We start from the raw sequence: 16,712 nt of genomic DNA on the forward strand, positions 1-16,712 counted from the left end.
CACGTATTCTGTGTTCTCTGCGGTGCTAGAACCCCTAATGGGTGTAGGGAAACAAATCTCATTACACAAGCAATCAACCAAATAACCAGAAATGAACATATCACTCAATAAAAAGCTTACATCAACAGAAAGAAAAGTAAAAGGCACAAAGTTCCCTCCCAAGAAAACACCAAACCCTCCTTTGTTCTATCCTATTTAGTCGAGAGATTTCAACAGGGGGGCGATAACTTGTGCTATTTCCCGCCCATTATTGCCATTGCTTGAAACGTGCGATCATGTATGAGAGAGCTTCAAAACAAACTGTATGACCTCTTCCCTTGCTGCACTGCTCCGCGCAGTAAGATCCATGAAGATGTTTTCGGAGGGTATTATGAGCTAATTACCTGTTGTCAATCAAGCCATTCCGAGAGATACGGTTCATAATAATAACTTCCATCCCCCAGTAATTGTCTGCAAATCAAATCAAGCCAGGCAAAACGCTCAAAAACAGAAGCATAATCAAGCTTGTTTTTTTTGAGTGGTTACAATTCTTTGAGTTTTGTTGCCGATTCTCCATTGGCTGCCACTGAACAAAAGGAAAATATATTATTAACAGATTACATCATGAGGCATGCGCATCATGACTATCTATTAAAGTAGTAGGTTTTGGTTGAAATCAGAAGCAGAGTTGCAGCAACGTTGTGAAGATAGGGTAACAGAGGGCAGTTATTCAGATCGGCATGAAATTCTGAACAAGGTCAAAATTTCATTCCAATCTTTCCCAATCAATTTTTAATCATGGGGAAAGTGGAAGGAGTGTGAACAACACAATGCACAGTCAAGGGATTGCATACTGGTCTTTCCAGCGGGCCGTTTCATAAAGCTGTTTGTAAGTTAAGAGCAACTTTAAGAACGACTGGTGAACTTTTCTTAGGCATCTAACCATCGCAAAATGAATATACCATTTACCACAAGAAAGGATCACCAATCGTTCTTAAAGTCGCTCTTCACTTTAATACAAACAGATTTATGAAACACCCACCAAGAGTACTTAACGGTGGCACATGGAAGTAAAATTACAAAAGAAATTTATTCCTGCAAAAGTATCACCTGGTAAAATGATCAATTTTTTCCCCAATCCTGCCCAATCTCTAGGTTTGCCAAATAACAGCAAGATTGACACAGTGGAACAGGAACATGAGACCCCCCATGCCAGGGGCTAGGTTTATTATCATTTTTTTAAAGAACACCCCTTCCCCAGTAAATCCATTAGTCCATATTATTTGCAGAGATCTGTATGTATTTAAACCATCAGCAATGAAACATTGACATTCAAGTTAAATTCTCCTTAAAATGATTTAGGTCATTGACTGATAGCTCACCCTCGTAAACCTACTACGGACTTGAAGAAACAAAATATCATTTGAAAGTAATTATTAGTCTAGCCTTCAATTCTGCCATCCCTAAATTCCATCCCCAAGCTTAATCCCTCTTAATCCCATCCCATTTCCAGTAATATCCCTCCTCCTCAGCAACCAAGATCTTTTCGTCGCCCAGACAATTTTTGTCATCACAAATTACAGTATATCATTTTGCTTTCCAAAGCCCATGCCTTCATAACGAAACACCTGCTAAGATTAGCGAAAATCAGACGATGAATTATAGATAGCATCCAGGACATTTGCACATGGGGTTCCTCAATCAGTAAATCAGTTACTTGGCAAGAATGACATGGATAAAATCAGCAGTGGAACTATCGGTAGCCAAATGTGACACAATTTTTTAATAGGTGATAAGAGATTCCATAGCATTTGGGTCTTCAGATTATTAAAAAAAACTGCCTCAGAATAGTAAGTGAAAGATTTCCTGCACTATTAAAGCATTTATAAACATAAACACCATGTGTTCTTATGGCCCAGTACACGGTAGAATGTGAAAGCCTTTGTAATATGCCGAGAAGTGAGGTCAAAAACTCATGTTGGAATTCACCCCATGGAATGGAGAAGGGGCATACATCATATGTGGGCAAGCTAGGAATGGGACATCAAAATTAACTTTTATTTATAAAATGCCTCTTCACCTTTCCCTGACAAATTAGAAAACATGAGAAATCATGACTAACTAGGGCCTAAATTGGCAACAGCTTTGATGCAGCCTACCGCAGACAGACCTAAATCAGGCACACCAAATTCGGAAGCCCTTTCTTTCCGATACCTCCCAAATTCCTCACGTCGCCGATCAACATGTCCTTTTGCCTGTCTGCAATACGTAAAGAAACAAAGGAGACGTTTTCCTGTCTTACAAATCCAGCGAGCTTGGGAGGTGTGAATGCAAATAAATGTTTCCGCTAGACATCGTTTCCTCTGAGCAACGACTGACAAAAAAACTCATCGGGAATCTTGAAGAATGGAAATATGAAAAAAAAATGCTTCTGTCATTCAAACATGGATGACATTCTTGGACCCCTTTCATACTGTAACATTAATGAATGGAAGATAGCTTGGAACTATTTTCATGTCAATGCTTGGTTTCTCTGGTGATTTCTGCTTTCAATCCTAATTTTAGACAAAAAGATTTCATGGATGTGCAATGAGTTTAAAAACAGGACTCTGCCATTGTGCAATTCAGAGAAGAACCTGAAAGATACATATATATAATTAAAATAAAACATTATGACCTAAATAATATTGAGCCGTGTGCAATAATAGTTGGATAGTTTCCCACTTTCAAAGCAATATATTTCACTTTATGCATATTTATACGTACATGTACAGTGTTTCAACATCTAACTAAGATGGAATATGTCCAACCTAATACCAGAGACTCTTAGACATAAGGAGCATACTATACAAAGAAATTAATCTGATCAGCGGTGTTGGCTCAGTCGGTAACGCGTCTGCCCGTCGAACCAAAGATCGTGGGTTCGAGTCCACCCCGGGCGGATGACTGAAGCCAGTGCGTTGTGTGTAAACGTCTCTCCCATGTTTCATAGATGCAGGCTATGTTACAATGGAAAACACTCCGTCCCTCGGATAGGACGTTAAATGGAGGCCCCGTGTAGAGGAGAGTCACCACCTTTGCACGTTAAGAACCCATTGCACTATTCGTATAAGAGTAGGGGGAAACCCCGGTGTAGTGGTCCACCTGCATTCCCCCAAATCAGTTATATCGGGAGGAGAGACCTGCGGGTCACAGTGATTCAGTTCACTTTTCGCCTCCCAGGCACAGGCCACGCCAAAACAAATAATAATAATAATTTGACAAGCCTGTTGTACTTTTTGTCAAATACTTAACGATAAATTTACAAAAGGCATCTCACATGGTGCATCATGATCATTGGCAACAAGAAAGGTGGTCCTTAACAAAGACCCTGTCATGCAAGCCAGCTCCTGATCATAATGACTTCCACTATATCCCTTAATCTATACCATTCTGAAACTTGGAAAATAATAATTACTGACTTTACACATATCTTGGCCTCTTCAGATAGTTGGTTAACTTTTTCTGACTATCCAATTATGATGAGTTAATGCTTGCAAGTATGAAACCAAGGGGCTTACGGCTTCAAGTCCTCTCTGAGTGACTTTGATTATAACAAAGAGCACGAGAGCTTGGACTTGGTTTTGAATCCTCTACAACCACTTCAAAGGCCATTGCCATACCATCAAGACATCTCATTGTAACCTTTGATATCCAGTTTATGTCTTCACAACACTCATAAAGGACTACAAACACTGCTTAAAGAGTTCCGACAAAAATTATGTTACTAATTCTCCCTCGAAATATAAGCCAAATTTAAACACCGGAGTCGTGCAAAGGATTTTCTCACCTTGTTGTGCCATCAACTAAATGAAGGACATGAAAAGACCTAATTTTGAACAGCAAACTAACCCTGAGACAAGGAACAAATTTAGGGGAGGTGTCAGGTCGGTCACGGGGAGTTGATCCTGTACTCCAGGGGTAGTGGCTGGGGAACTCTAGCCAGACGGTGCGTCATCCGCAACACCTGCCGTTAAGGGGTTACCTCTGGGATTTGGATGTCCAAATTGTAGGTAACAGGTCAGCTTTTATGCTGTGTTTTCTCTCTCTGATATCATGCTACTACTTAAGCTGTGACTGTGGACCTCTAATTCTTGTGAAGAGCATTCTGAAGGTTTAAGGGTGGTTGGTTGGAAAGTGCATCAATTGTTCTGAGGCACAAAGACTTCTATCTAATATAATACGTGATAGAATTCTCCCAGTAACTATTATCACCACTGTCATCATTATCACCACTGTCATCATTATCACCATCATCATCATCATCGTCATCAACATCATCATCATCATAATCAAAATCATCATCATCAAAATCATCGTCTTCATCATCATCATCATCATCACCTTCACCATCATTGTCCTCAAGATCGTCAACATTGTCATAATCACCGTCATCACCATCGACATTAACATCGTCATTATCCTCTCACCTTCTTCACCTCATCCACCACCACCATAAATATCCTAACCATCCTCAATATCACCCTAAACATTGTCACCATCATCTTTTCCTTTCAACTGATTCCTAACCGTTTTTAGGCGATTAAATCTTTTAACTTTCTCTCACAGATTACTGCCTTTCCTAAGGGAACAAAATATAATTTTGACATTAAACATCTAGAATCTAGACCACTTGGATTCAACAACAATTCTGTATTGCTCTCTTTTACACAGCAATTCATTTAATGTTTTTTTCATATTGACATTTTGACCTTGTACGGAAGATCAATCCACATGATGAGAAATGATGAAGAGAATATATGTCACTACAGATATCAAGCTATGATCAATATCCTACAGTGCTTGTATTCTATATAAATGCAAACCGTCTGAAGTCAAAAACTATTCCCAGATTAGAGGAAAGTGACAAATCGCCTAATCAAGAAGTGTGAAAACCTGGGTGAAACAGTCGCAGTGCTGAAAGACCGCAGTAGCCTGGTTTAATCCACCAACTAGATTTACACAACATCATCCTCTAGATTTACACAACATCATCCTCTATCTACTTCATACCCAGTGCCCGAGAAAGGATTGAACGAGATACGAAAACCATTTTCATCTACATTATGATATAGTAAGACACATGTTGACAATAGTGATCTACTAAAGAAGAGACATTTGTTGGTCAAATATCGCAATTATTAGAACAAAAGTCATGGGCATTCTCAATATCTTCGGTATCATGCATCAATATGTAACAAATTAGTACTTCAAAGTGCAGAAGATAATCATTTTTGGATTTCTAATTTTCTCATTTGATTCATTTTATGGAGCTAAAGCCAGGGTAACAATATCCAAGGTCTTTGGAAGGGACGTTATGACATAATGTGATATGCGCTATACAAGAACTGTGTTATTGTTATTATTATATTATTTTTTCCTGTGATTCCCTTCTTACCTGAACAAGACTATTCACCTTCACAAACTCAAATAAGAAGGTAAAGAAGAACTGATAAGCAACACTGATGTATTAGCACAGAAAAATTTAGTGCTATACGAGAAAGGCATACATCATGTACACCAAGTGAAGATGGTGCACATACTGCCTGAAAAAATAACCTAATTTTCCATGACTGAAAAAATAGAAAAAACTGCCCCTAGAGACACAATGCCCTCCCTATCTACGACTATAAACCAGCCATTATTAGAGATCATTGCTCATCGTTCCTGGTGCCCTGGCCTTATTAGTACACAGGATGGATGAACCTCACACTATATTTGGACACCATTGTGCTAAATAGACAGAACTCCTGGGCCCTTCTTCCTCATTGACAGCTGTGCTTACCTGATCATAATTTATTTTCATTTCATATAAAATATGATCTGATAATTGAAGGGAATTCGGATTACGTGTAGTAGCAACTGTTCAATCACCTCCGAATGTGAAGCTTGATTGCTTGCATTTTGCAGATTGTCATTTGGTCTATGAAAATACGTAGTTGCGTCATCTGGAACACTTTCGTGACCATAGAAAGCAAAGACCCGTTTCTCAATGGTTTTGTGTTCTCAGGGGTCTAAATAACAAATTTAGTGGGTGTGCCAATTTTGTAATTGTGGGACGAATTTAGGAGCCCCCAAACTTCCAAAAGGCCAGGATTCGAGAAGTTCCCAGAGAAACATGCTCTAGGACCATCTTGCTCAAAGAGGGATTTCGGAATGGTTCTATCAGTTGAAACGTGAATTACTCATTCAGAATTATTTCACTTCATACTATTTATGGTTGCCTTTGACATAAGCAGGGGCCACGGAAGCGTGTACAAAAACGTAAAAATGACCATGTGATTGTGTGATTTTTTGCATGGTCAGCCCCCCCCCACTCTGAAAACCATTCCGCAGCCCCTGATAAGGGTGCATTAACATTGGAATCAAGGTGGATACTTCACCAAAATCAGATAAGACACTTTTCTCATTGATTAAAGTTAGCTTTTCTTTGAATGATCTAAGAAAAGACTGGACGTGGCCTTTAATGACAAGAGGTGGGGGAGGTGCAGGTTGGCTCAAGAAGAAGAGAAGAGGTCTGAAAGGGAAGCTGAAGGATGTCTAAGACCAAGCACGGGTCAGTTAGATGAATCAGGGCGAAACGCAACAGCTGGGGGCAATATGATCTACATCAAATAGTGGAAGGGTAGCTTGCTTAACCCCCTCAATCTTATAAATGCTTTCCTCTTAATTTCTATCTTTACTTTCCTCTGTTCCAAGTCTTAATCATCTATTTCCCAACTGATCTCGAGACCCGTCATGGTACCTTTCGCTCTATTTCTTTTCTATCCCAGACTATCTCTTTTCCTCCGTCATCCACCCATCCCCCTCCCCTTAATAATCACTCCCTTTCCTCCATCTTTAATATTCCTTCATTTGTGATACAAGTACCTCAATTTTCTGTTGGGTGTTTCATAAGGTAGGTTTGTAAGTTGCGAGCTACCTCACGAACGACATGTAATCCTTTCTCATGAGCTTCATACACATCAAAGTCACCAATGAAAATTTGGTGTATTAAATTAACCTCATCAAAGTATCATCAGTAATTGTTGCAAATTCGCTCGTAACTTACGAACAGCTTAATGATACATCTACCTGATTCTGTTGATTTTCTGTATATATGAAAAGCTAACATTTTCATTATGTTTCTCATCTTTTAAAGACCACCATTCATGAACTCATATTAGGTACACTGCATTCAAATTTCAACATGAATCTCCTTTGGTTCCACAAGTCAGGAGCAAATCACAATTTTTCTATTTATATTCACACTTTGAAAAAAATAAAAAGTACGACTCAAGTCAAAATTAATAATGAAAAAATGAATTCAATAAGAAGTTGCCAATTTCCAGTGACATGACATTTGCTCCTGGACTATCTTAATATCTCAGAGAGCATAGGGTTAGAGTTAGGATTGTAACAGATCTTAAAGGGGAATGAAAACTTTGGAACAAATAGGCTTGTGTAGAAACAGAAAAATCAAAGAATAAGAATAAAGAAAGTTTGAGAAAAATCGGACAAATAATGAGAAAGTTATGAGCATTTGAATATTGCAATCACTAATGCTATGGAGATCATTGGCAATGCGACAAGGATGTGTGATGTCACTGATGAACAACTTTCCCTGTGGTGGACTATAAAATACCCTCAAAATGTGTCTTTTTGCTTTTTCTTATGATGATACAAACTCTTTATCCATGATGTATTCTTAAAAAATATGTATTACATGCCCTCATGTAGAAAGAAAACATGATCTATGGATACATGTGATAAAAGAGGCAATTCAAGTGAAATATATACTAAAGTAATGGGGAGAGTTGTATTCACAAGTGACATCACACATCTTTGTTGCATTGCCAATTTGCTATCTCCATAGCAATAATGATCGCAATATTCAAATGCTCATAACTTTCTCATTATTTGTCTGATTTTTCTCAAACTTTTATTGATCTGTTTCTTTGATTTTTCTGTTTTCACACAAGCTATCTTGTTCCAATGGTTTCATTCTCCTTTAAGAATAATGTAAAGATTGGGATTAGGTTTTATTCAATCTTTAGAGGTTGGATTTAATCCATCAGGGAAATTGTAGCAGGAGTAAATGTCATGGAACCCAATTTGCACCTCTGTTCTCTCTCTCCCTATCTTTATCTCATTCTTATTTTTCTCTCTTTCTCACACCCATTTTTCTTTCTTCCTTTCTCTCTCCCACTCTCATTCTTGTCTTGTAATCCCTTACCCCTCCCCTTTAGCAAAGGAAATGGGTGGTTGTGCATAGCTGCCCACCTGATTATGAGTTTCCACCCCTGCTTAACATGCATGTTTCCGCTTCCACCTACCTCAAATATAATTTCCTTTTTTTTCTTCTTCCTATATATTTTGAGAAACATGAGAAGGGGTACAATGACAAGGACAACTAACTAAAATCTCTGTAAAAATGTGTCATAAATGCTCTTGTGAAACATGTTCTACGGTAAAATCTTTAAAGTGGCATCTTGGTAGCCAAATGATCAGAATGAAAGTTGATTTGAATGTATGTTCTTAAACTGATTCCATGACATTCGCTCTGGCGACAATTACTCTGCTGTAAAGTCCATGCACGAAAGGAGCGACCAATTATAACCCTTGGTTAAACACTATAGGCCTACCCTACCTAAACCAAGCATAGAACCCTATTGCAACCCTAACCCTACACGTATATCTTAGACGAAGTAAAGCCAGAGCAAATGTTGTGTCACCATTTGGAAAACCAGGAGATGGGGCATATTACCACAAATTTTAATCTCTGTAAAACGTGTCATTTAATGCTCTGGTAAAATGTGCTCCACAGTAAAGGGGCCTTTTAATTGTCACAAAATCAGAATGAAAGCTGATTGAAAATACAGTAAGTTCTTGATATACATGTATACTGTGTTTTTATACATGTTTGAGATTACCTGGTACAAAACTGGTTTCAAGAGTTTTTTAAGACATGTAATTGGGTGCACTTATAATTACATGTATGCCCACTTATCATATAAAATCAATCGTAATGAAAATCTTAAAGCACTATGTTGCAGAATTATTATTATCATTGTTACATCAGGTTTCCTCTTTAAATCACTGAAGAGTAACCAGCAGTGGACCGACACTAGATTTGTGGAAAATGGGACTGAAAATTGTCTCTAACTCTAAAAATGAAGCAATGATAAATTGTATTCCAATTTCTTCATCAATTCACATATCACAAGTATGGATTACGCTAATACTCATCTTCACCTCAAACCCCAAGACAGTCTAATTCCCACTCTTGCAAAATGATTGAATTCCAGTTTTCAATCGAATTAAAGATGATTGACATAATTTGTACAATATTCACGACAAGTCTCTAGAAACTGATGCAAGGTTAAGAAACATCCGATATGTTAAGGTGACTACCCAAATGCAATTAGACCCTCCGAAAGGAAATAAAAAAAATCCTGACCACCAATTTCACATTTTCAATATTGGCTCTGCATTGTCTGAGGCTTTTATTTGGTTTAATTACGACAAACAGCTGCATGCTTGAATCACGGGTTCTCGTCGAGCGCGCCACCAGGACCCAGCGATTCACCCCGGAAACGGTGCTCGGACTTTTCCAGCCATTTTTGGCAGTTCAAGCGCTCAGATTTGGGGTTGTAGTGCCAAATGGAGAGTAGCACTTGTTAATCCCGACAGTGTTAGTAATGATAATTGGGTGACAAGACAAGTGTCACTTTCACAATCTCATCTTCCTGACATACATATCTCAGAAAGGTATAACAGGGGGTGGGGTTCGTGAAAGTTGTAAGCACTGTCAGTCCTGGCAGTTTTTCTAGTAACAGTAAGACACCAGCGCTACTTACCCAATCAAAACTAAGGCTTTCACTAAAATTTTCAGAGCTGACATTGTTATAAAGTTACAAATGACTGGAACATCTTCTTAGGTGCTCTCTAAGCCACAAGGGAATATCTCATTTAGCACAAGAAATGGTCACCAGTCGTGTGATAAGTCATTGATAACAGCTTTATGAAACACCCACAAGGAACTGGAAAATTGATATCCCATAAAGTACATCTGACACATTCCTTCTGTCACTTCTGTGCTCTTCTACAGGTATCGGTGTACAGCTAAGCTAGCAGAAAAACAAAAATGTGACCAGCCACCCCAAAACCGACAATAAAGCATCCCAAATGAGTTTTGAGATTTATATTGACCTTGACAGAGCAGATTCCAAGATTTAAAAGATGATATACAACTTGTCAAAATTGATCTCAGTGAAATTCCAAGCAGTTTGGATATGATATAAAAGAAACTTGTGTATCTCACCTTTTCTTGAATTTTGCATTATGAAGAAAAATTGATTGTTCTAATACATCAATGTTGAGATATTTGTGTATTTCACCTTTTCTTGAATTTTGCATTATGAAGAAAAATTTATTTTTCTAATACATTAATGTTGTCATAATTATTATTATAATTATTATTATTATTATTTGTTTGGTGTCACCTGTGCCTGGAAGGCAAAAAGCGAACTGAATCACTATGACCCGCAGGTCTCTCTCTTCCTGATATACCTCATTGGGGGAGTGCAGGTGGACCACTACACCAGGGTTCCCCCTACTCTTATACGAATAGTGCAGAGGGTCACGTTTACTTTTTTAAAGACCAAATTAACATGTTGGCTATTAACATAGACCATTCCCTGGTGACTTACTGAAGGCTTTGGGTTGGTGGATCACAAATACATTAACTACCACTATCGGATACTTACCAGAGTAGCGTCTGGAGTTTGTGCCCTCATGCTCACTTTGGTCTCCCGGTCTTTGCAGCTAGGCACTTCAATGGGTTCTGTGTGCGTGAAACTAAGAATCTTCACACCTATAGAGCGAGAGTAAGAGACCCAGGAGAGGGGTTAGAGGAGCAGGGGGAACAGGGAAGAGAAACAGAGGAGGAAATGGGAGATAAAAGAGGAATAAAACTGGTTAAGCTGTATTCTCTGTAACATATTCATTGAAAAACCTGAATTCTGTGAGTCAATGATGTGTTTAATTTGGCACTGCTGCTATATTTGGTATAAAAACGGGTTTTGCAATTATCATCCTTTCCATAAAAGGCAGTCAAATGCTATATAGTAATCACAGAAATTTACTTCATTATTGTATCAGGAAGTGAATTTGAAATATACATGTATACGGTTTAAACTGAAGTAAAATGCGTTCAAATTTCTCATAATGGGTCATTTCACACTGCATGCAGTACTACCTCGTGAAACAAAAAGTGACAACTTTTCATAATGAGAAAATGTTTTTGACATGAAAATGATTCTGAATAGAAAGTAAACTTCAGCAGGACCAAATTTTCCAATTATCTCAAAAAATTTGCTTTATTTCAAATAAGCAAATCCCATTCTTTTAACCGGCTTATAACTCTTCAAACACATGAACATGTAGAGAGAACTACCATTTAAAATTCTTCTCTTAAGAAAAAAGATTAATGAGGATCATCAAAGAATCAAACAACCTACAAATTAAATAACTACTATTTTTATCGTGTGAATTTATAAATATATGAGTAATAATTCTAACAAAAAGTAACAGAGATGCATGAGTCAGAGTACATTTTTATTGATAATCACAGAAAATACTGAAGAGACCACACAAGTTCATAATCTGCCAGAGCAAATCATCATAAAAGTGGGGTACCTGATTTGAAATGTACATGTACATCAAAAATCTCTTCTCTGAAAATTCGGGTTGACTATAGGAGAAAAGTGCCGCTACCCACATCGGCCAATGTCAACTCAAGGGAGCAAGTAACATGAAACGTAGCGATTGATTGTGGGGTTGATTAATGCGATTGATCACACACAATAACCAATGCAATCCATCGTTGGAATCAGTCCCATGATTGAACACTTGGCTTTGTGTAAGAGGGTCCTGGAGGAAAGTTTATCACTCTTGCAATCATCAATACTGTGAGGCAAACCCCCCAAATGTGAAATGTTTGAAAAACTTTTAGCCCCCTCTTGGGGGAAAGCATTCAACGAGGAGTGGTGAGGGATGTTGACACGATTACTCAGAACCCAATAATGTCGATACAAACAACCACTGGCAGAATGTTGAAAGGAACATAATCAAAACAAAACATCCAAACTTTCCAATGAGTCACATTTTTTGCCAGCTCTGAGCCGGGGAAAGCACGGGTTGCTCATGGACCGGATTTTCTCTCCGATACTCCCCAGAGAATCCTGCCAATGTTTGTCATATCCTATGTTCCCATTTTCCGTAAATCATGTTTTCAGGGAGAACTTTAGAATGGGTTCATGGGGAGCTAAGTCAGTTCCAATTCCAACTCTGAATAACAAGCCTGTAAAATGAATAGCACTGCAAGGAGAACAACATGGCACTTCTTCATAACAAGAATTGAATATCAAGAGGTACAAAGGTATCACAGGGGGTACCATACATACATCAACAGGTAGAGCAATGCTTATTAAGGGTACTGCTTTGGTACAATAAAGGTATTTCAAAGGTAAATGGTACAAACGTAATACATGCTTCCCAGTCAGAGAAATGAATGCCAAAACTCAAGGAGTAATATTCTTGAATACAAGATACAAAATCAAATTGGATATTTAATTCATGAATTCATCTTAACTCATAGACTACAATTATTTGCAATGTCTCAAGATGGAAAACAAGAGACCCTTTTCTACTTTTGTTACAAGAAAGGTTGCTCAATATTCATCATGCAAACAAAAATAGCATTTGAAACACTGCAGTCTAAACTCTACATGTCATTTGCCAGTCCAAAAACTAACAATGGGTTGCCCAAAATAAAGCTTGGAATTTTTATTTCCAATGATATATAACTTGTCAAAATTAATCAATAATATCCCACACAAGTACTTCATTGAATGCAGAATAAATTCAGGGAGAGCTTTGGAGAAGTTTGGGGTTCACTCAAGTACGAGAGGTGCACACTGTTTTAATCTAAAAGAAACTTTCAAGTAGTCCAGAAAGAAAGTGTCAGCGAAACTTCATTTTTGTCTTTTACTCAACATTATATATCAAAGCTTTTACAGTAAAAAGAAGAGAAGTTATGATTTCATATAATCTATTTTTTTCTTCACTTTTTGAAGACCAAATAACTATTTGGCCTATATACAGAAACCTTCCCTGGCGACTTACATGGATTGTTGGCTTTGCGGTGGCTAGTCACATATATAGGAACAATGACCCGCAAATGTAGTGTTCCTGCCCATAAGGGGCATGCATGTGAACACATGCATGAGGACATTCTTGTTGAATTCGTCTGGGAGTATGAGATACATGTGTCATAGCATCTCCAGAGTGGGCGTGTAAAGTTCATCGAGGGGCCAGAACCTCAGCGTTTTGACACACACAATCAGTGTCACAGAACTTGAGGTTTCTCCAACATTCACACAAGGGATGCTGCGTCCTCTTCAATTTTTTCTTCTTAATTGGACTTGTGATTGTGTGAAAATTTGACGCACCCCTTTTGTAATTTGGCTCATCGTTCCTCTTATACTTATTAGAAATATGCTATTCAACCAACATTGTCCTCTCGCCATACCATACCCATCTCCTTCCCCTATTCCTCACAAATGGAGTGTTGTGACCCAGTGGATTAGTCTGTGGATTTTGAAACAGAGGGTCGTGGGTTCAATTCCCAGCCATGGGGTAATTCCCTTCAACAAAAAATTATCTGAATTGAGCTGCACTAAGCCTATGTTAGGTAAATGGGTACCTGGCAGGAGTTGATGCCTTGAAATGCTTCTGCACTGTAAAAGACTTGCCAGGCTAAAGCCAGGGTAAATGTAATGTAATAAATGTCATAAAGACCCATTGGAAGCATGTAGAAACATTAAATGGCACATTATATGCACTATACATGTATAAGAACTCAATGATATTGGTATTATCAAGTGTTTAAGGTAGGTGGTAGTATTTTAATAGCGGGAAAGTTTCAGCAAGTTTAATTTTGTATACAAAGTAATAAATACTGCCTCTGCATGAACAATAACATTATCCAATTATTATGTTTCATCTATCATACTTTCCTTCTTTTATATTCAAATCTTCATGTACATGTATATATTTTCATTCATCTATTCACTATTCATTTCATTCATTTTATAAACTATTGAGAGAAAAGAATGGCAATCTAAACTCTATTTCGTTTAGTTTATTCAATAAAATTTATGTTCACAATATAGATAATTATCTAATAAACTTTATTTGTAGCCAAATAAAAGAAACAAATCTGATGTATTGATTAAGTAGAATCCGAGCCGAGGTTAACTGTATGAGTCCCTGTTATTGCTCCCCCAATCCTAACTACGAGACACCTGCAAGTTTTCAAATCTTTATTGTGTATCTTAAAATAACTTATATATCAAGAAAAACCTTCATCGCAATTAAGGCTCCTGAGTCATTAGCTACTAAACACGGAAATCTGGGCTTTTCCTTCGTTTTTGCATGGCATGTGAAAGTCTGTCTGAATGAAAATTGTCCATGGAAGCCATTTAGTACCTTTTTTGTATCCCCCGATAATTCGTTTTGCTACTGGTGATATGCCAGATATGCCCAGGGCTTCTGTTTGTGTAAATGTGAGTAATGCTTCTAATAGAAGCCAGAGGACACATGTCAAATATAGTTATCCTATTTCTATAATGTACATGTTGCATCGTTGCCGCAAAAAAGACTTATCTCACAGAAGGCAAATTCAAGAAGTTTTATCCAAACTAATTGACTATTGTTATAGAGATTGTTTATGTAAAAAAAATACACCATCTAACAAGGTCTTCAGCTACAGAATATTAACTTCTCCAAGATGTCTATCAAAGTCCTGACTAACAAACAGTCACTGAGGACCTACTCTGGTTTAATTCACATTCTGGTCTAAAGATGTGATATAACTATGAACAGCCCATTGTGACAGGTATCTCTAGAAGCCCATTGCTTCCTGCTACAGACATATCTCAACACACAAATGAAGTGACCTTGGAACAGAGTCTCTATGGGCCCTGTTACATATGCGTCAGGTTTGAAGCCGACCCCAACCCCGGCTTCAAGCCTGCAATTTGAATCTGCCCCAAGATCATTATACCGTTTCACATAAGCACGGCTCCACGTTGACTTTGCATGTGACACAAGTCACCAGATTTTCATTTAAACATCATGCATTGTTGTACGGTGCGTAGCTTTCAGGCCTACCCCGCAGTATAATAAATAAAGCATAATACACAATTAATAAATAAACTATTGTTCATTATCATATCACTTCTGCATTTAGACGGCCTGAGTCAACATGGAGGTGTTACACAACACGAATTGTGGAACTGAGGCCAGACTCATGCCATCTTCAAATCACATCCAGAGGTAGACTCAGTTTGAGCCAGTGTCAGTCCGGAGCCAACCTCAGCCCACTTTCGACGTATGAGTAACACTCCCTTTAGGCACCCCCTTCTGCAGAAAATGAATACAAACCTGTGTCAAGATCGGCAACGCCTGAAGACATCTCCTTGTGGTTCTTGACGATAGAGTCCCGCTCCGCATGGCGTGGGTCTGGCAAGGTTCGACTCTTCCGCCGTTTGCTGCCCTTACGACCCGTCGGGTAGCCATCTACAGAACTGACTGACGATCTCTGTACAATGCAAATGAAACAGAGAAAGAGAAGAAGAGAATGGTAAAAAGTTCATAGATAATAAGCATGTTTAGAGTAATCATTTGTAATTATAGTATGCTATCTTTTAATCTTTGTTTTTAACTTATAAAAGAAGGGATTAGGTTGTATTTCACTACACCTTTATGCTGAAGTTAGATGAAGATATTGTTCATAGGTCTACTTCAAATCTAAAGGAATGTCTAACTAACCAATCAACCAAAACTAAAATTCCTGTCTCCATAGATTGGACAGTGCCCCCCCCCCCAAAAAAAAAATACAATATCCCATCAGACCAGGAATATTCCTCAAAGTTTCCATTTTGTAATCAGGAATACAAAATGCCACCGTAGGGTGAGACAGTGCATCCATAGTGAAATTTCACAATCAATAAATTCTAAAATCCCTGAGAAAACTCACAAAATTCTTTGACATAAATTTTGGCAGCAAACTCTGTTTCACTGACAAGCAGGGATTATATCATGGGTGATAACTACAAACAATTGTCCATAGGATTAGGTCAATTTTATACATCCATCAGGTCAGTAGACTGTCACAATTTGTCAACCATACCATGAACCTTATACATTTTAGTAAACAATAAAATAAAATTGCACGCTTAAGCCTGTCACACTTAAAGGACAAGTCCACCAAAAAAAAACTTGATTTGAATAAAAAGAGAAAAATTCAACAAGCATAACACTGAAAATTTCATCAAAATCGGATGTAAAATAAGAAAGTTATGGCATTTTAAAGTTTCGCTCATTTTCAACAGAATAGTTATATGAACGAGCCAGTTACAGCTAAATGAGAGAGTTGATGACATCACTCACTCACTATTTCTTTTGTATTTTATTATATGAAATATGAAATATTGTTATTTTCTCATCATTGTCATGTGAAATGAAGTTTCATTCCTCCCTGAACACGTGGAATTCCATTATTTTAACATTTTGTGATTCAGGCAAGGAGGTCCTAATCGTCAAATTCATAAAAATTGAAATATTGTATAATTCAAACAATAAAAAAC

At 37.8% G+C, this 16,712-nt stretch overlaps 1 protein-coding gene across 2 annotated transcripts in view; it reads right to left on the bottom strand.

Annotated features, from left to right (window-relative positions):
* LOC121420241 (rho GTPase-activating protein 18-like) overlaps nt 1-16,712 on the bottom strand; it is a 122,304-nt gene that overhangs the window by 37,834 nt on the left and 67,758 nt on the right. For both annotated transcript variants that reach the window (XM_041614821.1, XM_041614815.1), the window contains 2 exons: nt 15,508-15,664; nt 10,767-10,873 (listed from right to left, as the gene is read on the bottom strand). In XM_041614821.1, the coding sequence (XP_041470755.1) occupies nt 10,767-10,873; nt 15,508-15,664 (264 nt within the window). The remainder of the gene's footprint in view (nt 1-10,766; nt 10,874-15,507; nt 15,665-16,712) is intronic.

The sequence above is a fragment of the Lytechinus variegatus genome, chromosome 1 (assembly GCF_018143015.1).
Source record: "Lytechinus variegatus isolate NC3 chromosome 1, Lvar_3.0, whole genome shotgun sequence".
Lineage (NCBI taxonomy): Eukaryota > Metazoa > Echinodermata > Echinoidea > Temnopleuroida > Toxopneustidae > Lytechinus > Lytechinus variegatus.